Source organism: Sylvia atricapilla, chromosome 4 (assembly GCF_009819655.1).
Source record: "Sylvia atricapilla isolate bSylAtr1 chromosome 4, bSylAtr1.pri, whole genome shotgun sequence".
Classification (NCBI taxonomy): domain Eukaryota; kingdom Metazoa; phylum Chordata; class Aves; order Passeriformes; family Sylviidae; genus Sylvia; species Sylvia atricapilla.
In genome coordinates, this window is record NC_089143.1 from 62,214,901 (window position 1) to 62,233,803 (window position 18,903).

The 18,903-nt window shown below is 49.4% G+C and overlaps 2 protein-coding genes across 2 annotated transcripts in view; one reads left to right on the top strand and one right to left on the bottom strand.

The window, feature by feature from the left end:
- The window catches only part of SEC31A (SEC31 homolog A, COPII coat complex component), a 47,183-nt gene that overhangs the window by 2,699 nt on the left and 25,581 nt on the right, over window positions 1–18,903 (top strand). The window contains exons 2-13 of the mRNA XM_066318145.1: window positions 4,615–4,857; window positions 5,413–5,495; window positions 6,030–6,153; window positions 8,296–8,494; window positions 9,523–9,618; window positions 11,079–11,219; window positions 12,423–12,565; window positions 13,518–13,617; window positions 14,833–14,994; window positions 15,174–15,326; window positions 16,710–16,946; window positions 17,482–17,556. Coding sequence (XP_066174242.1) covers window positions 5,417–5,495; window positions 6,030–6,153; window positions 8,296–8,494; window positions 9,523–9,618; window positions 11,079–11,219; window positions 12,423–12,565; window positions 13,518–13,617; window positions 14,833–14,994; window positions 15,174–15,326; window positions 16,710–16,946; window positions 17,482–17,556 — 1,509 coding nt within the window. The 5' untranslated portion in view covers window positions 4,615–4,857; window positions 5,413–5,416. The remainder of the gene's footprint in view (window positions 1–4,614; window positions 4,858–5,412; window positions 5,496–6,029; window positions 6,154–8,295; window positions 8,495–9,522; window positions 9,619–11,078; window positions 11,220–12,422; window positions 12,566–13,517; window positions 13,618–14,832; window positions 14,995–15,173; window positions 15,327–16,709; window positions 16,947–17,481; window positions 17,557–18,903) is intronic.
- Window positions 220–2,969, bottom strand: THAP9 (THAP domain containing 9). Its single transcript, XM_066318157.1, has 2 exons — window positions 2,816–2,969; window positions 220–2,494 (listed from the first exon to the last, which is right to left on the bottom strand). Exons 1-2 carry the CDS (start codon window positions 2,932–2,934, stop codon window positions 565–567), a joined length of 2,049 nt encoding a protein of 682 aa, XP_066174254.1. The 5' UTR covers window positions 2,935–2,969; the 3' UTR covers window positions 220–564.

Here is an 18,903-nt window from a genome sequence, read left to right on the forward strand (position 1 = left end):
TTTAGCTGTGTGATGAGACATGTTGGAAAGGAGATTAGAGCTTGTGTACAGCTTGCCACTTTCTTTTCACATCTTCATTTTCCTATTTAAGTAGAAGCTCTGCAAGCTTTCTTGCCTCCAGCTTTTCTAATGCACAGCTTTTTGGTGAAATTAAAGTGCTTGTGTGTGTGATTCCCTTGCAACCCCATCAACTATCAGTTTTCTTCTGGCAGAGCATGTGCAGCACTGAAGTCACACAGCACTTCCACAGACACTGCAGTCTCCTACCACTGCCCCAGGCACCTCGAGCAAGCATTGCTCATTCTGACCTCCTGTGCAAGTTTCATGAAATACATGGCTGCCCTTCAGGATTGCTAGAAGGAGCAGGGGATGGGATAAACTTCCTTGCTTTGCTCAGTTAAAACTCTGGTTAGGGGTTTGCAGTGGCCTGAAACATCACTGTTTATCAACACCAGTTTTGCCCGCAGTGTTTCCTCACGTGTGTGGCCTAGGTTTGTCCAGCACTGAGCTCCAGCAAGGAACAGCCATCCTTGGAACCACAGAGTACTCAGACCAGGTGCTGGTTTAGCTTGACTGACAGCTAACCAGTGGTGATGGAAACAAATGCTTTCCCTTTAGTCTCTTCAATTGGTGCTTTCTGCAAGGGGATTTCAAATTCAGGTGTTGGGCAGGGTTTGTTCTTACATTTAAGTAACACCGTGTTATTTCCTTTACTAAGACTGTGTAGTGGTTGTTGATGCTCAGCTCTCCATCTAATAAATGGTTTGTGAGAGTGGGAAAGAGGGGGCTTTCTCCCAGGAGTTCCTGGAAGACCTTCTGCTCTAGAGACAAATGCCACAGCTTGGTGTTTTTGTTGGCACCTCCCACTTTGCCATATTGGTTTAGGACTCGTTCTGAAATGCTTGTTACATGGTGCACACTGGCTGAGGGCAGACTGACACCACCTAACTTTTTTATGTAGAGCACTGACGTGTGTTTTAGCCTGCTCCCATCTGCCTCAAACAGAGAGGCAAGACAAGCCTCACACTGCAAGTCCAGGGCCAAGTGCTCGGCCACCCAGCCGGCAGCGCAGGTGAGGCTCTGTGTGTACAGCGAGAGATCTGTCAGTGCATTGCTCAGGGCAGAGCTGGGCACCAGCAGGCCTGCACTGCAGGGGTGCTCTGGGGCCAGAGGCCTGCCAGGAGCTGGGTGACACTGAGCACGAATGCTGCCCAGAGTCAGAGCTCTCCTCTGAGACAGGGACACGTGCCAGGGGTCGGCACTGCCACTGCTGTGTGCTGAGCCGGGTGCCAGGCTGCGGCTGGCCAGCAGTTTCTGGTAAGCAGCCTGGAACACAGCGCAGGTGGGGCTGCCACTGCTGCCACAGGCTTGCTGCAGGGCCCTGAGAAACTGCTCCAGAGGGCCCAGGCTGAAGGCATGTGTGTGGAGGTGGTGGGAAGGAGTGCCTTCTGGACATGTATAGTTGGAGGAAAGCCACTTGAGGCTTTCAGCATTGAGCAAGAAGCTCAGAAATCCCAGTTTACGTTTGCTCTTAATAATGTATCTCCCCACAGAGTCTGTTAAGTTGACGAAGCAGCTCTTGGCCTCATCAAAGAGGTTGCTTATTCTGGTGTAATTTCCAGCTAGCAAAGGCTCCTTTCCACAGGGGCCTCTGCCATAAAAGGCATCGCACAGAGAGCTCATCAGGCGCACAAACTTGACAGTCCCGCTGCAGTTCTGAAACGAGGCCAGGCCCAGCTTCTGGAGGTGCTCCAGTGCCTCAGCAACACCCTCGCTGAACAGCAGGGTAGCAGGGTTGACCTTCAGGTGGTAACTGGCTTTACTCCCAGCCCTGCCTGACTCAGGACTGCACAGCTCCGACACCCTCTGCTCCCGCAGAGCTGCCAGCTCCACCATGTGCTGCCACCACACGCTGTCACCGAGCCACTCTACCTTCTGGAAGCACTGCAGAGCATTCCTGATCAGCAGGAGGGCGTGACAAACGTCAAAGAAGTATGTGATGCTGTGAGCAGAACCGGGTGGATGCTGGAATGTGCACTGAATCCTTCTGGGATGTATCCTGATCCCCAAAGCTCTGGCAGCCTCAGCACCATGAGCAGAGGCGCCCAATGTCACAGCCAAGACCACGATCCCAATGTTGTTGAGCTTACTGATGGCCTGACGAAGGAGCTGAGCGAGGAGGCGGCCGGACGTGCTGTTCACCAAGAAATAGCCAAGGGGAGCTGTCCAAGGGCTCGAGATGCCCGCTGCCATGAGGATTATCGCTTCCGACGCCAGCGGAGCTTCGTCAGCGTCAAGGCTGCCTGCTCCCAAATCAACAAAGCCCATCAGCCGCCTGCTCTGTGGGTCCCACTCCTGCTGCTTCTGCAGGGACACGTCCTGTACCAGCACAGCACAGTGGCGGTAGGCCTGATCCCCTCTCTCCACCTGTTCCTGAAGCCGGAGGAAAACATCACTGCTGAAGCCTGCAGCAGCCCCGTTACTAGACAGCCAGCTGGGGGAAAAAAGGGAAGATGTGATTAGGAAACGTGATTCTGGAAAAGTTAAAGCAACAGGCAGCAGTTTTTACCACTTGGGACGTGGTCAGCCATGCCCAGAGCTGCAGAGCAGGCTGAGACATGCAGGGCAAAGAAGGCAGCCCTGCTTTCCTCCATGCACAGTCTGAGTCTTTTTTCCCATCCTAGCGGTGGGAAGCCAAGGAAAGTGCTGACCATGCAGGGAAGTTACAAAGCAGCTTCAGGACAGCTCTGTTACACCTATTTCTACACCAGTACCTGGAAATACATTCTGAATGAATAAATTAATAAAAACTTGCTTTGTCAGGCTGTAAGGATGAGGGAGGGGAAGAATCTTCCGTAGGTGATCATAGGCTTTAGTATGGTAGAGATGGAGAAGACAAGCAAATTGCCTCATTTCTGGTGAGTAGTCTGCCATCTGCCTCCAGCTGTGCAACTCTCGAGGCAAATCTGCTTAAGAAATCACAAAAGGTCAACTTCAGTGAAACAAATAAAGGGCTGGTAACAGAGGGATGCATGACACAAATGCACTACAGAATACAAGGCAACATCGTGGCCTCTAGAACAGCTCAGTCCTGAAGTCTGGCGGGAAGTGCAGGGCTCAGATCCCACCGTGCCTCGCCTCTTCCTTGGCAAGGGGTTAAGCAAAGACATGAAACCGGGGCGAGGGAGTGCGCTCTGCCTCACCAAGCGCGCCCAGCAGTACCTGAAAACTGCGCCTGCAGCAAACTCACGATTTCCTCAGGAAGCCGCCGCTTCTCCGCCAGCTCCCTGAGGACGCTCGGCACGGTCCTGCGCCGGGCCGCGGGGCCGCATCCGCCGGCGGGCGGCGGCGGGGCTGGCGGCGGCTCGGCCGCCCGCTGTCCCTGCAGGCTGTAGTTGTGGTCCCCGGCGGGGGCACTGGGCAGCGGCTGCTTCAGCGCCCGCCCGGGGGTGCCGCTCCTCCTGCGGCCGGCGCCCGGCGGCTCCTGCGGGGGAAGGAAAGGGGAGGTCACGGCACACGGCGGAACGCCGCGAAAGGGGGAAGCGGGGAGCGCGCCCGGTACGCGCCCGCACCGAGGGGAGGAAGCGGGAGGGCACGGCCCCCCGCCGCAGCTTCCGCCGCAGCCCGTAGCGCTCGAAGTCCCCTTCGGCGAAGTGTCGGGAGCAGAGGATGGCGCCGGGACCGGGCCGCCACGCCCGGCGGCTCCGCGGGTCCACGCGGTTCACGGCGCGGATCCACTCGCGGCGCTGCGCGGCGTCCACCGGGAACCTGCGGCAGAGGGAGAGGGCGGGATGAGGGGACGGCGGGACGAGGGGACGGCGGCCGGGCGGGCGCACTCACTGGTGGAAGGAGATGCCGCGCTCGCGGCTCCGCCCGGTGTCGCGCGCGGTGCAGCCCAGCGCGGAGCAGCTCCGCGTCATGGCGGCCCCGCGCGCGCGCCGCCACCGCCGCCGCCGCGCCTGCCGCCGCGCGCGCGCCACGGCGGGCTCGCCCATTGGCCGCCGCCGCCCGCGCGGCCCGGCCGCCGCCTCGTCATTGGCCGGCGGCTCCGCCGGACCGCGGCCCCATTGGGCACGGCGGCGCGACCGCGGTGGCGGCGGCGGGACCGGGAGCGGACCCAGCCAATCGGGAGCGGCGATGGCGGCGGGCGCAGCCAATGGCGAGGGGCGATCCTCAGCGCCAATGGGAGCCGCGCCTCCAGCCGCTATTTATAGCGAGGCCGGCAGCCCCCGCCGTCTCTCCCGCTGTGCGCTGGCTCGGCCGCGCCATGCGGCCCGCGCAGCGCCCGCCCCGCGCACGCCGTCTGCCCGCCGAGCGGCAGCGGAGCCCAGCGGCGGCGGGAGGCGGCAGCGGAGCTGTGCCCCGGCTGCCGTGAGGAGGTGGGTCCGGGGCCGCCGTCCCGGCCGTAGAAGCCGGCTGAGCTCCCTCGGGCTGTTCCCCCGCCCTGGGGTAGCCCCTGTCCCGTGATGAGCCTCACTGCTGTTCACATCATGACCACGCCATGATTACTACCCTTGAGCTGAGGACAGGCGGCACCGCGGCCCCCGCGCTGCCGGCGCTGCGCCCCGGCTCCCCCCGGTCCCGGCGCCCCTAACCAGTCTCCCTTTTCCCCAGGGCCGATGGCTGCTCCCGCCCCGAGGGACACAGAGGACACGCGCGGACGGAGGCGGCTGCACATCCCCACACACACACCCCCTCCCACCACCACTATTCCCGCGGCTTCCCGCGCTCCCCGTGCCGGGAAGGCGCCGCCCGGAAGCCGCGGGGCGCGCCCGGAAGGCGCTGGCGGCCGGGAGGCGGTGCCGGGGCTGCCACGTTGGAGCGGTGCGGGGCCGGGTGAGCGCCGGGGACGCCGAGGTGAGGGCAGGGACGGCGACAGCCTCTGCTGTACAGCTGTTTGCCTCCGGTTCCTGTCGGGAACGGGGCGAGGGTGGCGCTGCCGCCGGCCTGGCGGGCTGTGCCTCGGGCGGGGGGAGCCCGAGGGGGCTGAAATGGGACCCAGAAATGAGCCCTGAGGGTGTTGGGCGGCGGGCTCTGGGCAGGGTCTGCCCGGGGACGGGTTTGTTTCGTGGGCTGAGGCCGAAAAGCTGCCGTGGGGCGCTCGATGCCTTGGTGCTGTGAGAAGAGGGTTTTTTCACAGCTGCTGAAGCTTTGCCCACGTTTTCCTGTGTTATGGTCAGCGCCCGTCAGTTTCCTCTACGTGTCAATGTTTCTCTGCCGGAGGAGAGTTATTCCTCCCCTCCCCCGGGTGTCCAATGCAGGGCATGGCTTGGGTGTCTGTCCGTGGGATATCTTTAGGAAAACGGTCCCTGCGGCTGCTCCTGCCGAGTCCTAATGCGGCTCCTGGATCCGTGGCCGTGCAGTCTCACCATGCACCATTCAAGCATCGCCTTTCTTGGTCTTACTTTTCAGCAAAATGAAGCTGAAGGAAATAGACCGTACTGCCATGCAGGCATGGAGCCCTGCCCAGCAGCACCCCATTTACCTGGCCACAGGTGAGTTTTCTGGGAAGCATGTGCTAGCAGACCTCGCACTGTGTGCCGTGGCTGCCATGAAGGGACCATTATTGAAAGCTATAGAAGTTACTCCGTGTCCAGAGGGCTGGAGTGGGGTGTATGTTGTGGGATTTTGAGTGCAGTTCTTGCACTGTGCTGATAAAAACATGCTTTGCATTCCGCAAGTAACAACAAGCGTCCTCCTCCTTTTGCCAGGGAAAGGTGACACCAATCCTAAGCACTAGTCACTTGTGGTTCCTTTGTATCTTTGGTCGTGTTCTGTGCGGCATTGCATTTGGGAGAAGTACTTGCCCAAAGCTTTTCCTGCTCATACTCATTAAGAAACACCCCAAGGGAGAACTGTGGGGAGGAGAGTTGTGTGGGGCTATATCTAACTAACAGGAACCGAAGCCCGACCCCATCTCAGGATCTTTTTTGAAAGGACGATGGTTTTGTTCCCCTTATTGTGATGCATTGGCAGCTATTGCTCTGTGGTATCATGGCTTTTTCACTGCCAGACATGCTTCCTCACAGGTACATCAGCTCAGCAGCTGGATGCAACCTTCAGTACAAGTGCTTCTCTAGAAATATTTGAGTTGGACTTAGCAGACCCTTCACTGGATATGAAGAGCTGTGCCACATTCCCCTCCTCACACAGGTAGGCAGTGTTGTAAGAGGGAAGGTACAGTGTGTGGAACTGTTACATGTGATATGTGTGGAAATGTCACTTGGTGTGGTTTGCCTGCAATTATTGAGGAGAGAAGCAGAAGTTCAGCACTGAAAGATAAAGTATGTGCAATTAGTTTGGAGTTTGGACTCCAAGCAAGCTGCTCATGCTTTGACATAAACAGAAAATTTTTGAATGTATGTGGGGACCCTTTATCTCAGGAAGTCTCTGGCATTCACGAGAGAACAGAAAAAATTGTGAAAATACAGTGGCAACTTTTCATGTTGCATCATCCTGTTTGTATTTAGGTATCTCAGGGAGACTCCTGTAACGTAACTAACTTGGGTTATGTTGTGTGTGTTCCTGCAGCTGGGAAGCCAAATTCCTGGCTGCACAGCTCCACTTGGCTGTTAGTTCCTTACCATGTGCTTATCCAGACAAATGTTGTTAGCATCAGAGCATTACAGCAGCACTTGTAGCAGTTCTCTGGCAGAGCTGAAACAGCCACAGTCCCTTTTTAAATGCCCTGCTCTGTGAGCAGAGTGATGTCAACATGTCCTACTGACCTGCTCAGAGCAGGAGGCAGTGTTGGATCTTTGAGTTTCATTGTTCTACCTTGTTTTACCTGTGACTGAGATTCTTCAAGACTTGCCGTTTGCTTACTGAATTTCTAGAAGCATTCCTTATATCCAGGATTCAGTGCTCCTTGGAAAGTGCCTCCCTTGACCAGCAAGAAAAGAATTTGACTTTGCCCCAGAAAATGCATTGAAAAGGAGGTTGAGGGTTAGTTGTTTGTTTGTTTTTAATTCAAGATTAGATAGCAGTGTATATGTCAGGCTGTATTTGGGTTTGCAGCAAATGAAAATGTCCAGGTGATTAGACCCACAAAAGATAAATTCTTAATTGCCCTCCAAGAAAAGTTTTGCACTGCTTTTATAGAACCATATTTTATCTTGGAAAGAGTAAAGGGCAGGAAAAAAGTCATTACACAGTTCATTTTGGGGTTTTGATCCTTACCGTTTCCTGCCTTCATTTTGGGTTGTTTTAAGGCCTGTTCAGTCTTGCTGGTGGTGCCTGGACAACCCTGTCAGTCACTTCATCTCTCATAAACCTGCTTAATGATTAAGTGCAGAAGCATAAAATCATACCCAGGAATGGGTCTGTCTGATATCATGGACCAATTTCTATTTGTAGCATCGTTCTTTGGTGAGCCCCTGCTGTCATCTCAACACTGGGAACATGGACACTTGGCTATTATGGGATTTCTCACCCAGCATATGCTCTTTGAGTAGCTTTCTGCAGTATCTATCTTACCATGCTCAAGTTGCTGTGGTTTAAAGAAATTGCTGGAAGTTTGCCCAAAGGTAACAAAGAGATGTGGAATATTTGAGTGAATGCTAAGGTATCTTAGCCACCTTCCAGTCAGTGTGGGTTTGCTTTCTGCTTGCACAAGAGCTGATAGGTGGCTGTGTCATTTTATGTAGAGCATATTAATTCTTTGTATGGCTGAGTGCACAGGAATGCTGTTTTGCTTATGCAGGAAGTTAATTGAGTTCAAGGTAATTTGGATATTTACAGGTGGACACAATGGTGTTCTTAATTTCTGGAAGTATGTTTGATCCCTCTTGAGTTAGCCTGAAGATGGGCTGTGGTCCAAGAGATGTCTGTGATGCTGACTAAACATACCGAGTCCCCTGGTATGGCAGACAAAACAGTTGCACATCCAAAAGCACGGATACGGAAAAAGATACGGAATTTTTCTAATTTCACCTCTTTCTTCTGTGTGAAGCTGCTCTCAGATAGCAGAGGTTTTTCTCCAAGCTGTGACTGGATGGGCTTACAGGCCTTGCTTTGATAACTCCTGTTGTGGTTGGGAACATTTACCTGATTTTGCAGCCAGGAAATTGGTGATATCACTTTGCAGGTTATTGGTTGTGCGTGTTGTGCCTCTTGTTAAGGAGCAGAATTGGGGCATGTCTTCCTAATGGAAGGGGTTGTGCAGAGACTCATCCTCAGGGAGAAATGCATGCAGTGCTTTTCTCTGACTTCAGCTGGGGCGAGCAAAACTGGGATGGCATCAACCTACGTGGTGGTGGATGGTTCTAAGACTGTGGGGCCCTCTGTGTCTTGCAGGTACCACAAGCTGATCTGGGGCCCTCACAGCATGACTTCAGGGGACAGAGTGTCTGGAGTCCTGATTGCTGGGGGTGAAAATGGAAATGTCATTCTGTACGACTCGGCCAAAATCCTAGATGGAGAGGCTGAGGTAATAATAGCCCAGAAAGACAAGCACACGGGACCAGTGAGAGCACTCGATGTCAACATGTTCCAGGTTGGTTTTTCTGCTGTTCCTCAATAGGGGAGTGGCCCATCTTGTAGCATATGATGTTTCTGCTGCTTTCCCTCCCCTGAAAAACATGAACTGTGTTTGGTGTTTAAGTGTCTGTGTTTAGTAGGAAGAACCTGTCCCATTATTGGCATTTCAGGATGGGGGGTGAAAGTGCCCGGGGTACCTTGTCAATTCAGTTGATCTTTCTAGCTCTGCTTGTGTGTGAAGTAGAGGTACTCTTCAGGGTGCTTTTACTCAGCCTTTTCTCTCAGCTTCTGTGTGCTGTGCCAGTCACACAGGAAGGAATTATGTGCAGCCATTCATGTTTCTGGTGAGATCAGTTTTCAGGTATCTCCTCTGGGGATTGGGTAGGATCCACCCTCATGGCCTCGGAGTATTGTTGTTTGGAAAGAGGAGACAGCAAGGAAACACAGCCATGTGGCCTCTTTAGCAGAAGGGCTCTCAAAGCCAACAATCCTTCCCACATCACCAATGAGCACTTACTTCCTTCTAGATACAGTGTGTTGGTTTTTCCTTGTTGCCACCAGCTGTGTGAGAATTCAGTTGGATTTGTTTCCTAAATAACACTTCTGTCCCTGCACACTTGCCTCCAGCAAGGCCGTACTGTGTTCATTGTGTCCTCTCTGAATCGCTTCCTGTCCCTTTCTGCGTGTTTTGAACTCAGGACTTGCCTGTCATCGGCCACAAAATGTGACCAAAGGGCACTTGGCGACCTTGGCTCCTGTTGTCCTGCCTGGACTTTTGCATCCCAGGTGCAGGAGTGCTCTGCATGGCTGCACTCACTGTGAGCAGGGCAGGAATGCCACTCTGTGCAGAGCAAAGATCTGGGTGGCTGTAACTGCAGTACTGCTTCCTCCTCTGCCCTGGCACTGTGTTCCCTGTATCTTTTCCTACATCCTGAGCTGATAGGGGAATTTCACAGAGTCCTGCAGATCTGGTGCCTCCCAGCAGCTAAGACTGGGAAAGCTGATGCTGAAAATACTCTTAATGTCTATTAATGTTTCTTACAGACTAATCTGGTGGCCTCTGGTGCTAACGAGTCTGAAATCTATATCTGGGACTTGAACAACTTTGCTACACCAATGACACCTGGAGCAAAGACACAGGTACCTGATTTATATTTATTAAATTCCCCAGAGCAGACTCATGAAAAAGATGCGTGGCAGTTAAGTGAGAACTGATTGGAATTTGTGGTTTAAAGCAGTCTCAAGGTCATGGGAAGGGGAAGCCTCTTGAAGTCTAAATTGGGTGGTAGCTGCATACAAGGGTGACTGGATGCTGCTGATTTTGTAGCCCCTGGAGAGCAGTGTCCTGGCTGGAGCTGCAGGAGCAAGTGTGCACAGGTCTGTGCAATGAGTGTGCTCTGCTTCTGCAGCAGCCCTGGATGTGCTGTCTTTATCCACAACAGACCTGCAGTTCTGGCTCCAGCTATGTCTTCATGTGGCAATTTTTTGTTAAGAAATTGTATTTGGCCAGGGCAAGCTGTAGTGTCTCCTTAATCTTTGAGAAATGTTCCATTTTATCAAGCAATGAGCAGAGTCTCTTGGGTTACACTGCTCTTCAAATACCATAGCCATTACATGTCTTTTAGTCTTCCTCTGCATGTTTCACTGCATGCATGGATCTGAAGATGGTGAAGGTACACAGAGAAAAATAGGAGAAAGATAAAAAGCAGCCACTGAGAAGTCAGATGATGAGGCAGTAGGTTTTGCAGTTACCTTGGTGGCTTTCAGGGAGTGATTTAATTGCTGTACTCAAGGTCCAGTGTTTAGCCTGTGTCTCTTAAAGATGATCTGTGGGGAAAAACAATAGTCTTTTGTGCTTTTTGCCTTGTGAAGGAAATGGAAGAATGGGAGGAAGTTGTTTCAGTGCAAGCACACTTCTGTTAAAAGTTCCACAGAAGTTCATGAAAAAGGTCACTGGGTTTATTGCTGCATAATAATTTTGAGACAGACAAGTGTGTAAATATGATGAGAAGTAATCTTCAATTTAAAGATTTTTAGTTTTAACTCTGGAGTTTGGCTGCTTTGTTCAGTTGATGTCATTTACTAACATGTAGGCATTTGAGAGGATGCTTGCCTTAGAGATCCCTGTGAAAGACTTATGTCTAATAGTGATTTTTTAGGCTGAGATATCTTTTGGTCCAGATGTATAATGGCACCTAGAAATAATAGAGCAACAAGAGCTGGGTTAATACTGCTTTTAATTTTTGGTCTAAAAATAAGCATTGGGGGAAATAAAAAAAACCCCATGGAATTTCTCCAAGCCTTGTATTTTTTTTTTTGCTAAATAAAAATCTAATAGTCCGAGACAAAAGAGCAGTTCCTATGCCTGGATATACTTTCATGGAAGAATTTTCTCTTCTCGAAGGCAGTTTAGCTTAGTCTTAATTACTGATGTGTAGCACTGTGAAACAGAAAACTGGACAGAGAAGTTCTAGCAGCTCATAATGAATCCAGAGCACTCCCAGCGCACGGGGCGCTGTCCCGGCTGGAGAATAGCGGCAGGGTGTGGGTCCGCAGCGCGGCGGGGCTGTGACGGGCTGTTTGCTGTGTGTGTGCGGCAGCCTCTGGAGGACATCAGCTGCATTGCATGGAACAGGCAGGTCCAGCACATCCTGGCGTCCGCCAGCCCCAGCGGCAGAGCCACCGTGTGGGATCTGCGCAAGAACGAGCCCATCATCAAAGTCACCGACCACAACAACAGGGTGAGTGCTCCCCGGCTGCTGCGGGCTGCTTGCAGGGACCTGTAGGGATGGGTCATGGCTCCCCTTCTCGTGGGACAGAGACACTGGTGCCTGGCCCAGTTTGCTCTTTAGAGCATGTATATGCAAGAGGGATTGTCAGCATTTGAAGTTCAAGTAGCCAGATGCAGACTGAAGCAAGGCAAGGCACTCAGATGTCCTATCAGAGTGATGATGTAGTTTTGAGAAAGCATTTTCTGCTCTGTTTGGGGCTACCACAGAAAGTTGGTTGTGGGTTTTTTTTTGTTTTGGTTTTTTTGGGTGTGGTTTTTTTTTGTTTGTTGTGGGTTTTTTGGGTGTGGTTTTTTTTGTTTGTTGTGGGTTTTTTGGGTGTGGGGATTTTTTGTTTTGGTTTTTTTGGGTGTAGTTTTTGTTTGTTTTGGGTTTTTTGGGTGTGGGTTTTTTTGTTTGGTTTGATTTTTTGGTGGTTTTTTAGGGGAGGAGGTTGATTGGGTTTTGGGATTTTTTTTTTTTTTTTTTTTTTTTTTGCCACAAGGAGGCATGACACTGAGCAGGTCACAGTGCCATCATGCCACCCCTTTAGGCAAAGTATATGTAAAAAAACAAGCCTGTTCAGCTCATGGAGAGTGACATATTTGTGCAGTTTTGTATTGTTTTAAATAGCATATTGCTGTAACAAACTCTGAAGATAGAGCAAGAGTTAAAAATAAAACTTAGAAGTTGTGAAGTTGCTCTTTCCTCACTTATTCTTTTGGTAAACTAAGTTTCAGTGTTTCCTGTGTTTGTTGCCTGACATAACAGCAGCACAGTAGGCTGTCTTCATGTGATGGTAGTCCTGTGATGCAATGTTCTCATGACAACCTCTGCCTAATGTTGGCTTGTATTAAAATAGCAATAGAAATAGTAGAGGAAAAGGTCTGTATGGTGAGCTTTAGTGTTTTCTCACATTAAAGCATAGGACTGTGAAAAAATTAGCAGAGTGTAACCTCTCTGAGAGGACCTTGGGAAACTTAAATGCAAGCCTCTTCATTCACAGGAATAAGGAGAATATCCCAGTCAATGCAGACAGAAATAATGCCTGGAAACAGAGTTGCAAATTCCCTCGCAGTGGTGTTTTACCATGCACACAGACACATTTGGTCTAGTTTGCTTTTTCCTTCAGCGCTGCTCAGTTGTGTGATGCTTTGACCCAATGTCACCCCTCAGATGCACTGCTCAGGCTTGGCTTGGCACCCTGAAGTTGCCACCCAGATGGTTTTGGCCTCGGAGGACGACAGGCTGCCCGTCATTCAGATGTGGGACCTAAGATTTGCCTCCTCACCGCTTCGTGTTCTAGAAAGTCACACGAGGTACAAGTCTTACAGAGCACACTGTGCCCCATGGGGTTACACTGTTGGTAACTATCCTGGTTTGCACATCTCACCTCCTGCCCTTCCCTGTGAAGGAAGGCTCCCTTGGTGGTGGCAATTTCAGCAGGGGCAGTGCTGTGTGCTGGCTTGTTGACCTGCCAGCCCTCTGCCATGAAAAACTTGCCTTTTTGGAGCTTGGCTCTGAAGGAAACAGGCCCCAAAATGAAATAAATAAACAAATCCACCAAGGTGCTGAAACAGCTGTTATATATATATATAAACTATACTGGTTTGTTTCTAAGTTTTTTTTTAAGAAGAGGAAGCTAAGGAAAAAAAGAACTAGTAGTAGTTGATTTTGGCTGAATAATGTACTAAAGGTGCACCCAGGCACATCCTCATATGTGGATTTGCACAGTTTCTGTGCCCCTCAGTCTCCTAAATGCCTTTATTTTGGATATAGTGGATGATTTTGTTTAGTTCTTGTCCCTCCTTCATTACTGGTAAAACTTTCCTTATTGTTCAAACCCAGTGCTTGATTTAAGAAGGGAGAACAGTGTTGTGGCTTCTACCAAAACTGCTGCCAGTGGGTTCTTCTGACTTGAGTGTCTTACTAATAAAAAGCTGAATAACTTTCTAGTCACTGACCTTACCTGTGGGTTTGCACACTGGATATTAGTGACACTGCAGACAAACCATGTTGTTACTAATGCCCAGCTGCTCTCCTATGACTGTTGTGTTTAATTTGCAGATACAATGGCTGCAATTTTACAACTTTTCATGCAGAAAATAAAAGGCATTTATTTCAACAAAACAAGGGCTGACAAAGTTGAAAAATTCCTCTTGTGGGAAGAAGGGGTAGAGAGGGCATTTTGATGTGGGATGCTGAACTTCTAAATGTGCTTTATTTATTTTGCATTTGCATTAAGCTTTGTTGTTGTGGTTTTTCATGCAGGGGTATATTGGCCATTGCTTGGAGTATGGCAGATCCAGAGCTGCTACTTAGCTGTGGGAAGGATTCTAAAATTCTCTGCTCCAACCCTAACACAGGCGAGGTATTGTATGCATACCACTTAAAAAAACCCAAAAATGTCTGTTCAGAGGTGTCACATACAAAGCACATGTTCCTGTGCTTGCATTCCTAGGAATGATGCTCCTGTGGTATGTTGCTCCCTGTCCTATTTGCTATATGTATCTTCTGAGCTTGTTCTGGTGGTGCAGGATTCCTTCCTGGTATTTTCAGTATTACACACTTGTCCTTGCAGCTTCTCTCTTACTGAGTACTGATGTTTCTGTTCATTATAAGAGATGGAAATGGCTCCACTTAAGTATATGCTTTCTACTCTTGTTTTGCTCCAGTGTGAGTGAATAATTTTTCAATTGCCTTTTTCCTTCTATAAGAACTTTATCCAGACAGGAGAGTTTTGTAGGTTGGTATAGTAGTGGCAGATCAGTGAGAGCCACTCAAATGTGCTCCTACCCCACCCCTTTGGGGCTGGGGATACCTTTCAAAGAGAATGCAGATCTGTTTTTCAGACAATGTTTGTCCCTAGAGCAGGGGAAAGGCTTCAAACATGCTGGAAGGCTCCTTGCCTCCAGTGGGCAATAATTGTGGAGTGGGAAGTGTTTCTAAGATTCAGATGTTGGCCCACAAGTGCAAAAGCTGTACAGTGTTAGAGGAGTTAGCTGAGCTGGATCCTGTGTTGTCACGAAGTTTTGACATGTGGTTGAATCATGCTGCATGTTTTATTAAAAATAAAAACCTTGGGAGACAGCATTTTGCTGACAGCTAGCATTTTGTTCTGAGTTTCTCCTGGTTTGCAGTTACATGTCTTCTGTAAGGGGGGCTTGCCTGTTCCAGGGCACAAAAGGCTGTCTGCCCAGGATGCAGGTTTTACCCTTTTCAGTGTGTGAAAACACACTTCCTCCATGTACTGTGTGGGGATACCCAAGTCAGCTCTGAACAAGCTAGTGTGAATGGCAGCAGCTCACACCTCTCTGTGGGACAGCACAGACATGCCCCACCTGCATCATTTGTCCTGTGTGGATTAAACAGGAGATTTAATGGGAGGAGGAGATGAAGCAGTGGTGTGTGATAATCTGCTGTTGGGAGATCATCAGGGTTTGCCCACTGCTAGTGTTGTGGCCATGTGGAGGCTGCTGTGGAGCAGGAAGAGCACACCAGTCTCAGGGCACAGGGGAACATTGTTGCTATGGGGCAGGGTGCTCCAGGAAAGCTCTGATGTATTTGGCTTGGTTCTGCCCCCCAGGTGCTGTACGAGCTGCCCACCAACACGCAGTGGTGCTTTGATATCCAGTGGTGCCCCAGGAACCCTGCCGTGCTGTCTGCGGCCTCCTTCGACGGGCGCATCAGCGTCTACTCCATCATGGGCGGCAGCACCGATGGCCTGAGGCAGAAGCAAGTTGACCAGGTGTTGAAAATTGTTCAGCTAACAACAGGGACAGAAAGGGGATGGGGGAACAAAATATGGGAACTCTTCAGTGGCTGTCTGCAGCCCTGCTTGCAGGAGTACTGCTTCAGCTCAAATGAATGTTTAGTTTATTAGAGAAATGTCACTTCTGGTTTTTTTTCCCCCTTCTGTTCTCCAAGCTCTCCTCGTCTTTTGGGAACCTCGATCCGTTTGGCACGGGCCAGCCCCTGCCTCCCCTGCAGCTTCCCCAGCAGACTGCCCCACAGAGCGTGGTGCTGCCTCTGAAGAAACCACCCAAGTGGATCCGGCGACCCATGGGAGCGTCCTTCTCGGTAAGGAGGAGACTGGGATGGGCAGGGTTGGCCAGGCAAGTAGGGAGATGGTGCTGGCACCTCCTGACTCCTTAGGAAATGGGCAGTTCAGTGTGGCAGTCCACCTTGGGAGATCTTGCCGTTTGTCATCATAGTTGGGAGATGCTCGGGGCAGCTTCCAGACACAGCACTGGGAATAGCAAAAGCCTCACCAAAATGCTTGGGAAAAAACGTTGCTGAGAGACATTTGTTTGTGTGTTGGCATTAGGACTTCACTTTTGTTTCTGTGCAGTGCTTGCGTTAGAGTAAATAAATTGTGCATTGTGGGGAATGAGACCAATCTGGGCAAGTATCTGAGACTTCATAGCTTCAAACTGCACTCACATCAGTCAGTGTGGTGGAGAATACTCAGGTTAGCTTTGATCAAGGTAGCAAGAGTTGCTGTAGCAGCACAAGGCTGCGTTCCTCCATGGCTGGTTGATTTGCTGAGGGGATGGCAAACTGCTTTTTGTGGTCATTGGCTCCACTTTTGGCTCATTTTCTAAACCCACAGGCCATTTATTTGGGAGCTTCTGGAGATTTTAGCCTGTCCATATGAATTTGATTTCTCTGCTGCAATACTTCTCAATTTTCGGCATCGTATGTCTGCTTATTCGTGATCTGATGCGCAAATTAAATGCAATTTTCTCCTGTCAAAGAGAAGTGATGTTGCCTAGCCACTGACTGATGTGTCATTTTATGATGATGTTTATTCCTTTATTTGTCCTGGTTTCCTAGGAGCCAGGTGTCAGTCTTTTCCCTGGCTAGGCTTTTGCTTTTTTCCAACCCAGGTTTTGCTGGACTGGCCCATGTAAATTAACTTTGAGCTATAGAATGAAATATCATAAGCCCCTCCTAATTATTTCTTTTGTTGATTTTACCTCTTCAAATGTTGTCACAACTTACTGCCTATCTGCCTATCTCTCAATAGAGTTTCAACTGCTAAACAACTTGCCAAGAGCAGGGCAGACATCATGCTTGAGCATTTACTTAATGATGCATAGGCAATTGATGCATAGTTTTATTTTGGAAGTTGCATTGCGATATCATGAGATACTTCACTGATGCTGTATAGACCCACAGCTCTAGCTCTCAGTTCATGGTGTGTCTTTTGTCTGAGGAAAAAAAACAGGCATGGGAATGGCTGTGCTTATAAATCGTATTAAATGTGAACCTACTTATCCAACAAGCTCCTTACATGCACAGAAATAAGGGGTGGGGGGAGAAGCAAATAAATGAGCAGATGTCAGGAGTGTTCAGTTATTGGACAATCATCATATATGTGCTTCATAAAATACATTTTCATACATGCTCCCCTGCTGGATCCTTGTATTTTCACACACTGCACATGTGCCTCAATTGCAGTTTGGAGGCAAGCTGGTGACGTTTGAGAACTCCAAGCCTCCGCAGCAGCCGGGCATGGAGCAGCAGCAGCAGCATCCCCACGTCTACGTGAGCCAGGTTGTCACGGAGAAGGAGTTCCTGGCCCGCTCAAACCAGCTGCAGGAGGCTGTGCAGTCCGAGGGCTTTGTCAGCTACTGCCAGAAGAAAATCGACATGGCCCTGGCTGACTTTGAGAGGAACGTGTGGGCCTTCTTAAAGGTAACAGGGGGACAGCCCTTCAGGAGTTCCCCATGGACTGGGCAAGTCAGGACATGGCTCCTCCTGCACATTTAGCTGAAGAGGTGCTGGGAACCAGAAGCTGCAGGCTGTGGCCCAGCAGAAGAGGGAGGGCCCTCAGGACCAGGGGTGTTTGTTGTGGGGTTTGTGAGGAGTCATGGCAAAGCAGCGGTGTGGGTGAGGATGTCCCGTGGGTTTTGATATTCCCCTTCAGCACATGTTTATACAGGGAGTTGGTGAGAAGGATTAAAGCTTTGGGATATCTTTAGATGGGCTTTTCACTGCTCACTCTAAGCATTTAGAGGTTTCCAAGTGAAGCAGATAAACAGATTGTTCACCTGCAGTAACCAGGAAGAAGCCTTGCCCACCTGCTCAGATGCCCAAGTCACTGAAGATTTTTGCATTTCTCTTTATTGCATTCAGTATACTCAGTCGCTAAATCTCACTGGGTCATTTGTGCCAGTGAGGGAGAAAATGAAAAATAGGGAATTGTAACATAGTCTTTAACTTTTTTAAGGTGAACTTTGAAGAAGATTCGCGTGTTAAATACCTCGAGCTCTTAGGATACAAGAAGGATGATCTGAGGAAGAAGGTAAATGTGCGATATGTGAGGTTAATAACTTTTGAGTAATTTCAGAGTTCTTACAGAAAACAGTTTGCTGGGTTTTTTTCATTAGTTGTGTCTTCTTGCAATATGGATGTTCAGTGGAAATGTCAGAGCAGGCAACAGACTTCAGAGGTGTGTCTGCATCTGACTGTCCATTGTTGATGTGAAATTCTCACTCATCAGGAAGCTTTGACATTGATTCATTCAGGCTATTCATGTAACTTTACTGTGTGACATCCTTCTATCTGAGCATTGTGGAATGGGGTCTGCTTTTAGGCTTTCTGGGTGAAGAAGGTGTAAGCAGTTTTCATTAACTGGGAAAATGTGGAGTAGTCTTTTTTTTGTGGGAGACATCATTCATTTTTGAAAGAAAAAGAAAAAAAATATGCTGGAAGGTCAAACGTGGTTACATTTGGTAAAGCAAAATCTGGATCACCAGGAAGTAATTTGCACATCATTACAGACCTTTTTTCCCAGCTGGAAGATTTTTACTCAGTGTTACAGGGAGTTACCTGCTGTGCCTTTTGGCTCTGTTGTTTTCAGTTGTCTACCCAGGAACTATCTAGTATTTCTTCAGTTCTGTTTCAGTGGATTTTAACATTTGACTCATTTTCATTATATCAAACTAGTGTTTTATTTTTCGAAGATTGGCTCCAATTAAGTGTCTTTGTGCTCACAAATTAAATGTCCTTCAGGGCAAAATTAATATGATTATGGAAAAAAAAAATCATGGCTTTGATAACAGTTTGTCGTCCACTTCTAAATATTTGTGCAAAGGCAAGCACAGCAAGGATAATCCTGTTTTTGAAAAGCAGCTCTCAATTAGAAAATCCAGTTGAAATTTAGTAGTGGTTCTGCAGAGTGGCCTCGTGAGATTTAAGCCCACTGCCTGCTTATTCTCTGGGTTTGATATGCCCTGTGCATGGGGAGAAGCTGGGAAAATGGGCACAGCTGAACTGGGTGGCCTGGAATGCTGGGCCTTTCCCATTATTTCAGTATTTAGAAAACAGATGAGAGGAGCTACAAGGTCCTGTTTTTACCTATCCGTTTTCTGAAAACATTCCACGTGGATGTTGAGTTTTTCAGTGTCAAGAAGCAGCACAGTACAGCTCATCTGAAAGTTAGTGATACCCAGATGGAAAGCTCACTAAATCACAACTTGGTTTTACCAATAGTAATTGGTAGCATTAGGAAAATAAAAACAGGGACCACAAATTTTAGCTTCTTGTAATAAGCTGCTAAGAACATGGGAAGGGTGGGTTGTATTCTTAAAACCTGTGATTCTCTTGCAAGCCGAGTCATGGATTTCTCATTTTTATTGTAAACCAGTGA

Bases quoted from the DNA above. Each gene is read 5' to 3' on its own strand.
- THAP9 (XM_066318157.1), bottom strand. From the start codon at position 2,934: ATGGCAGACTACTCACCAGAAATGAGGCAATTTGCTTGTCTTCTCCAT. The intron at 2,495-2,815 runs GCAAGTTTTTAT...TTTTTCCCCCAG, and splicing joins CATCCTTACAGCCTGACAAA to CTGGCTGTCTAGTAACGGGG.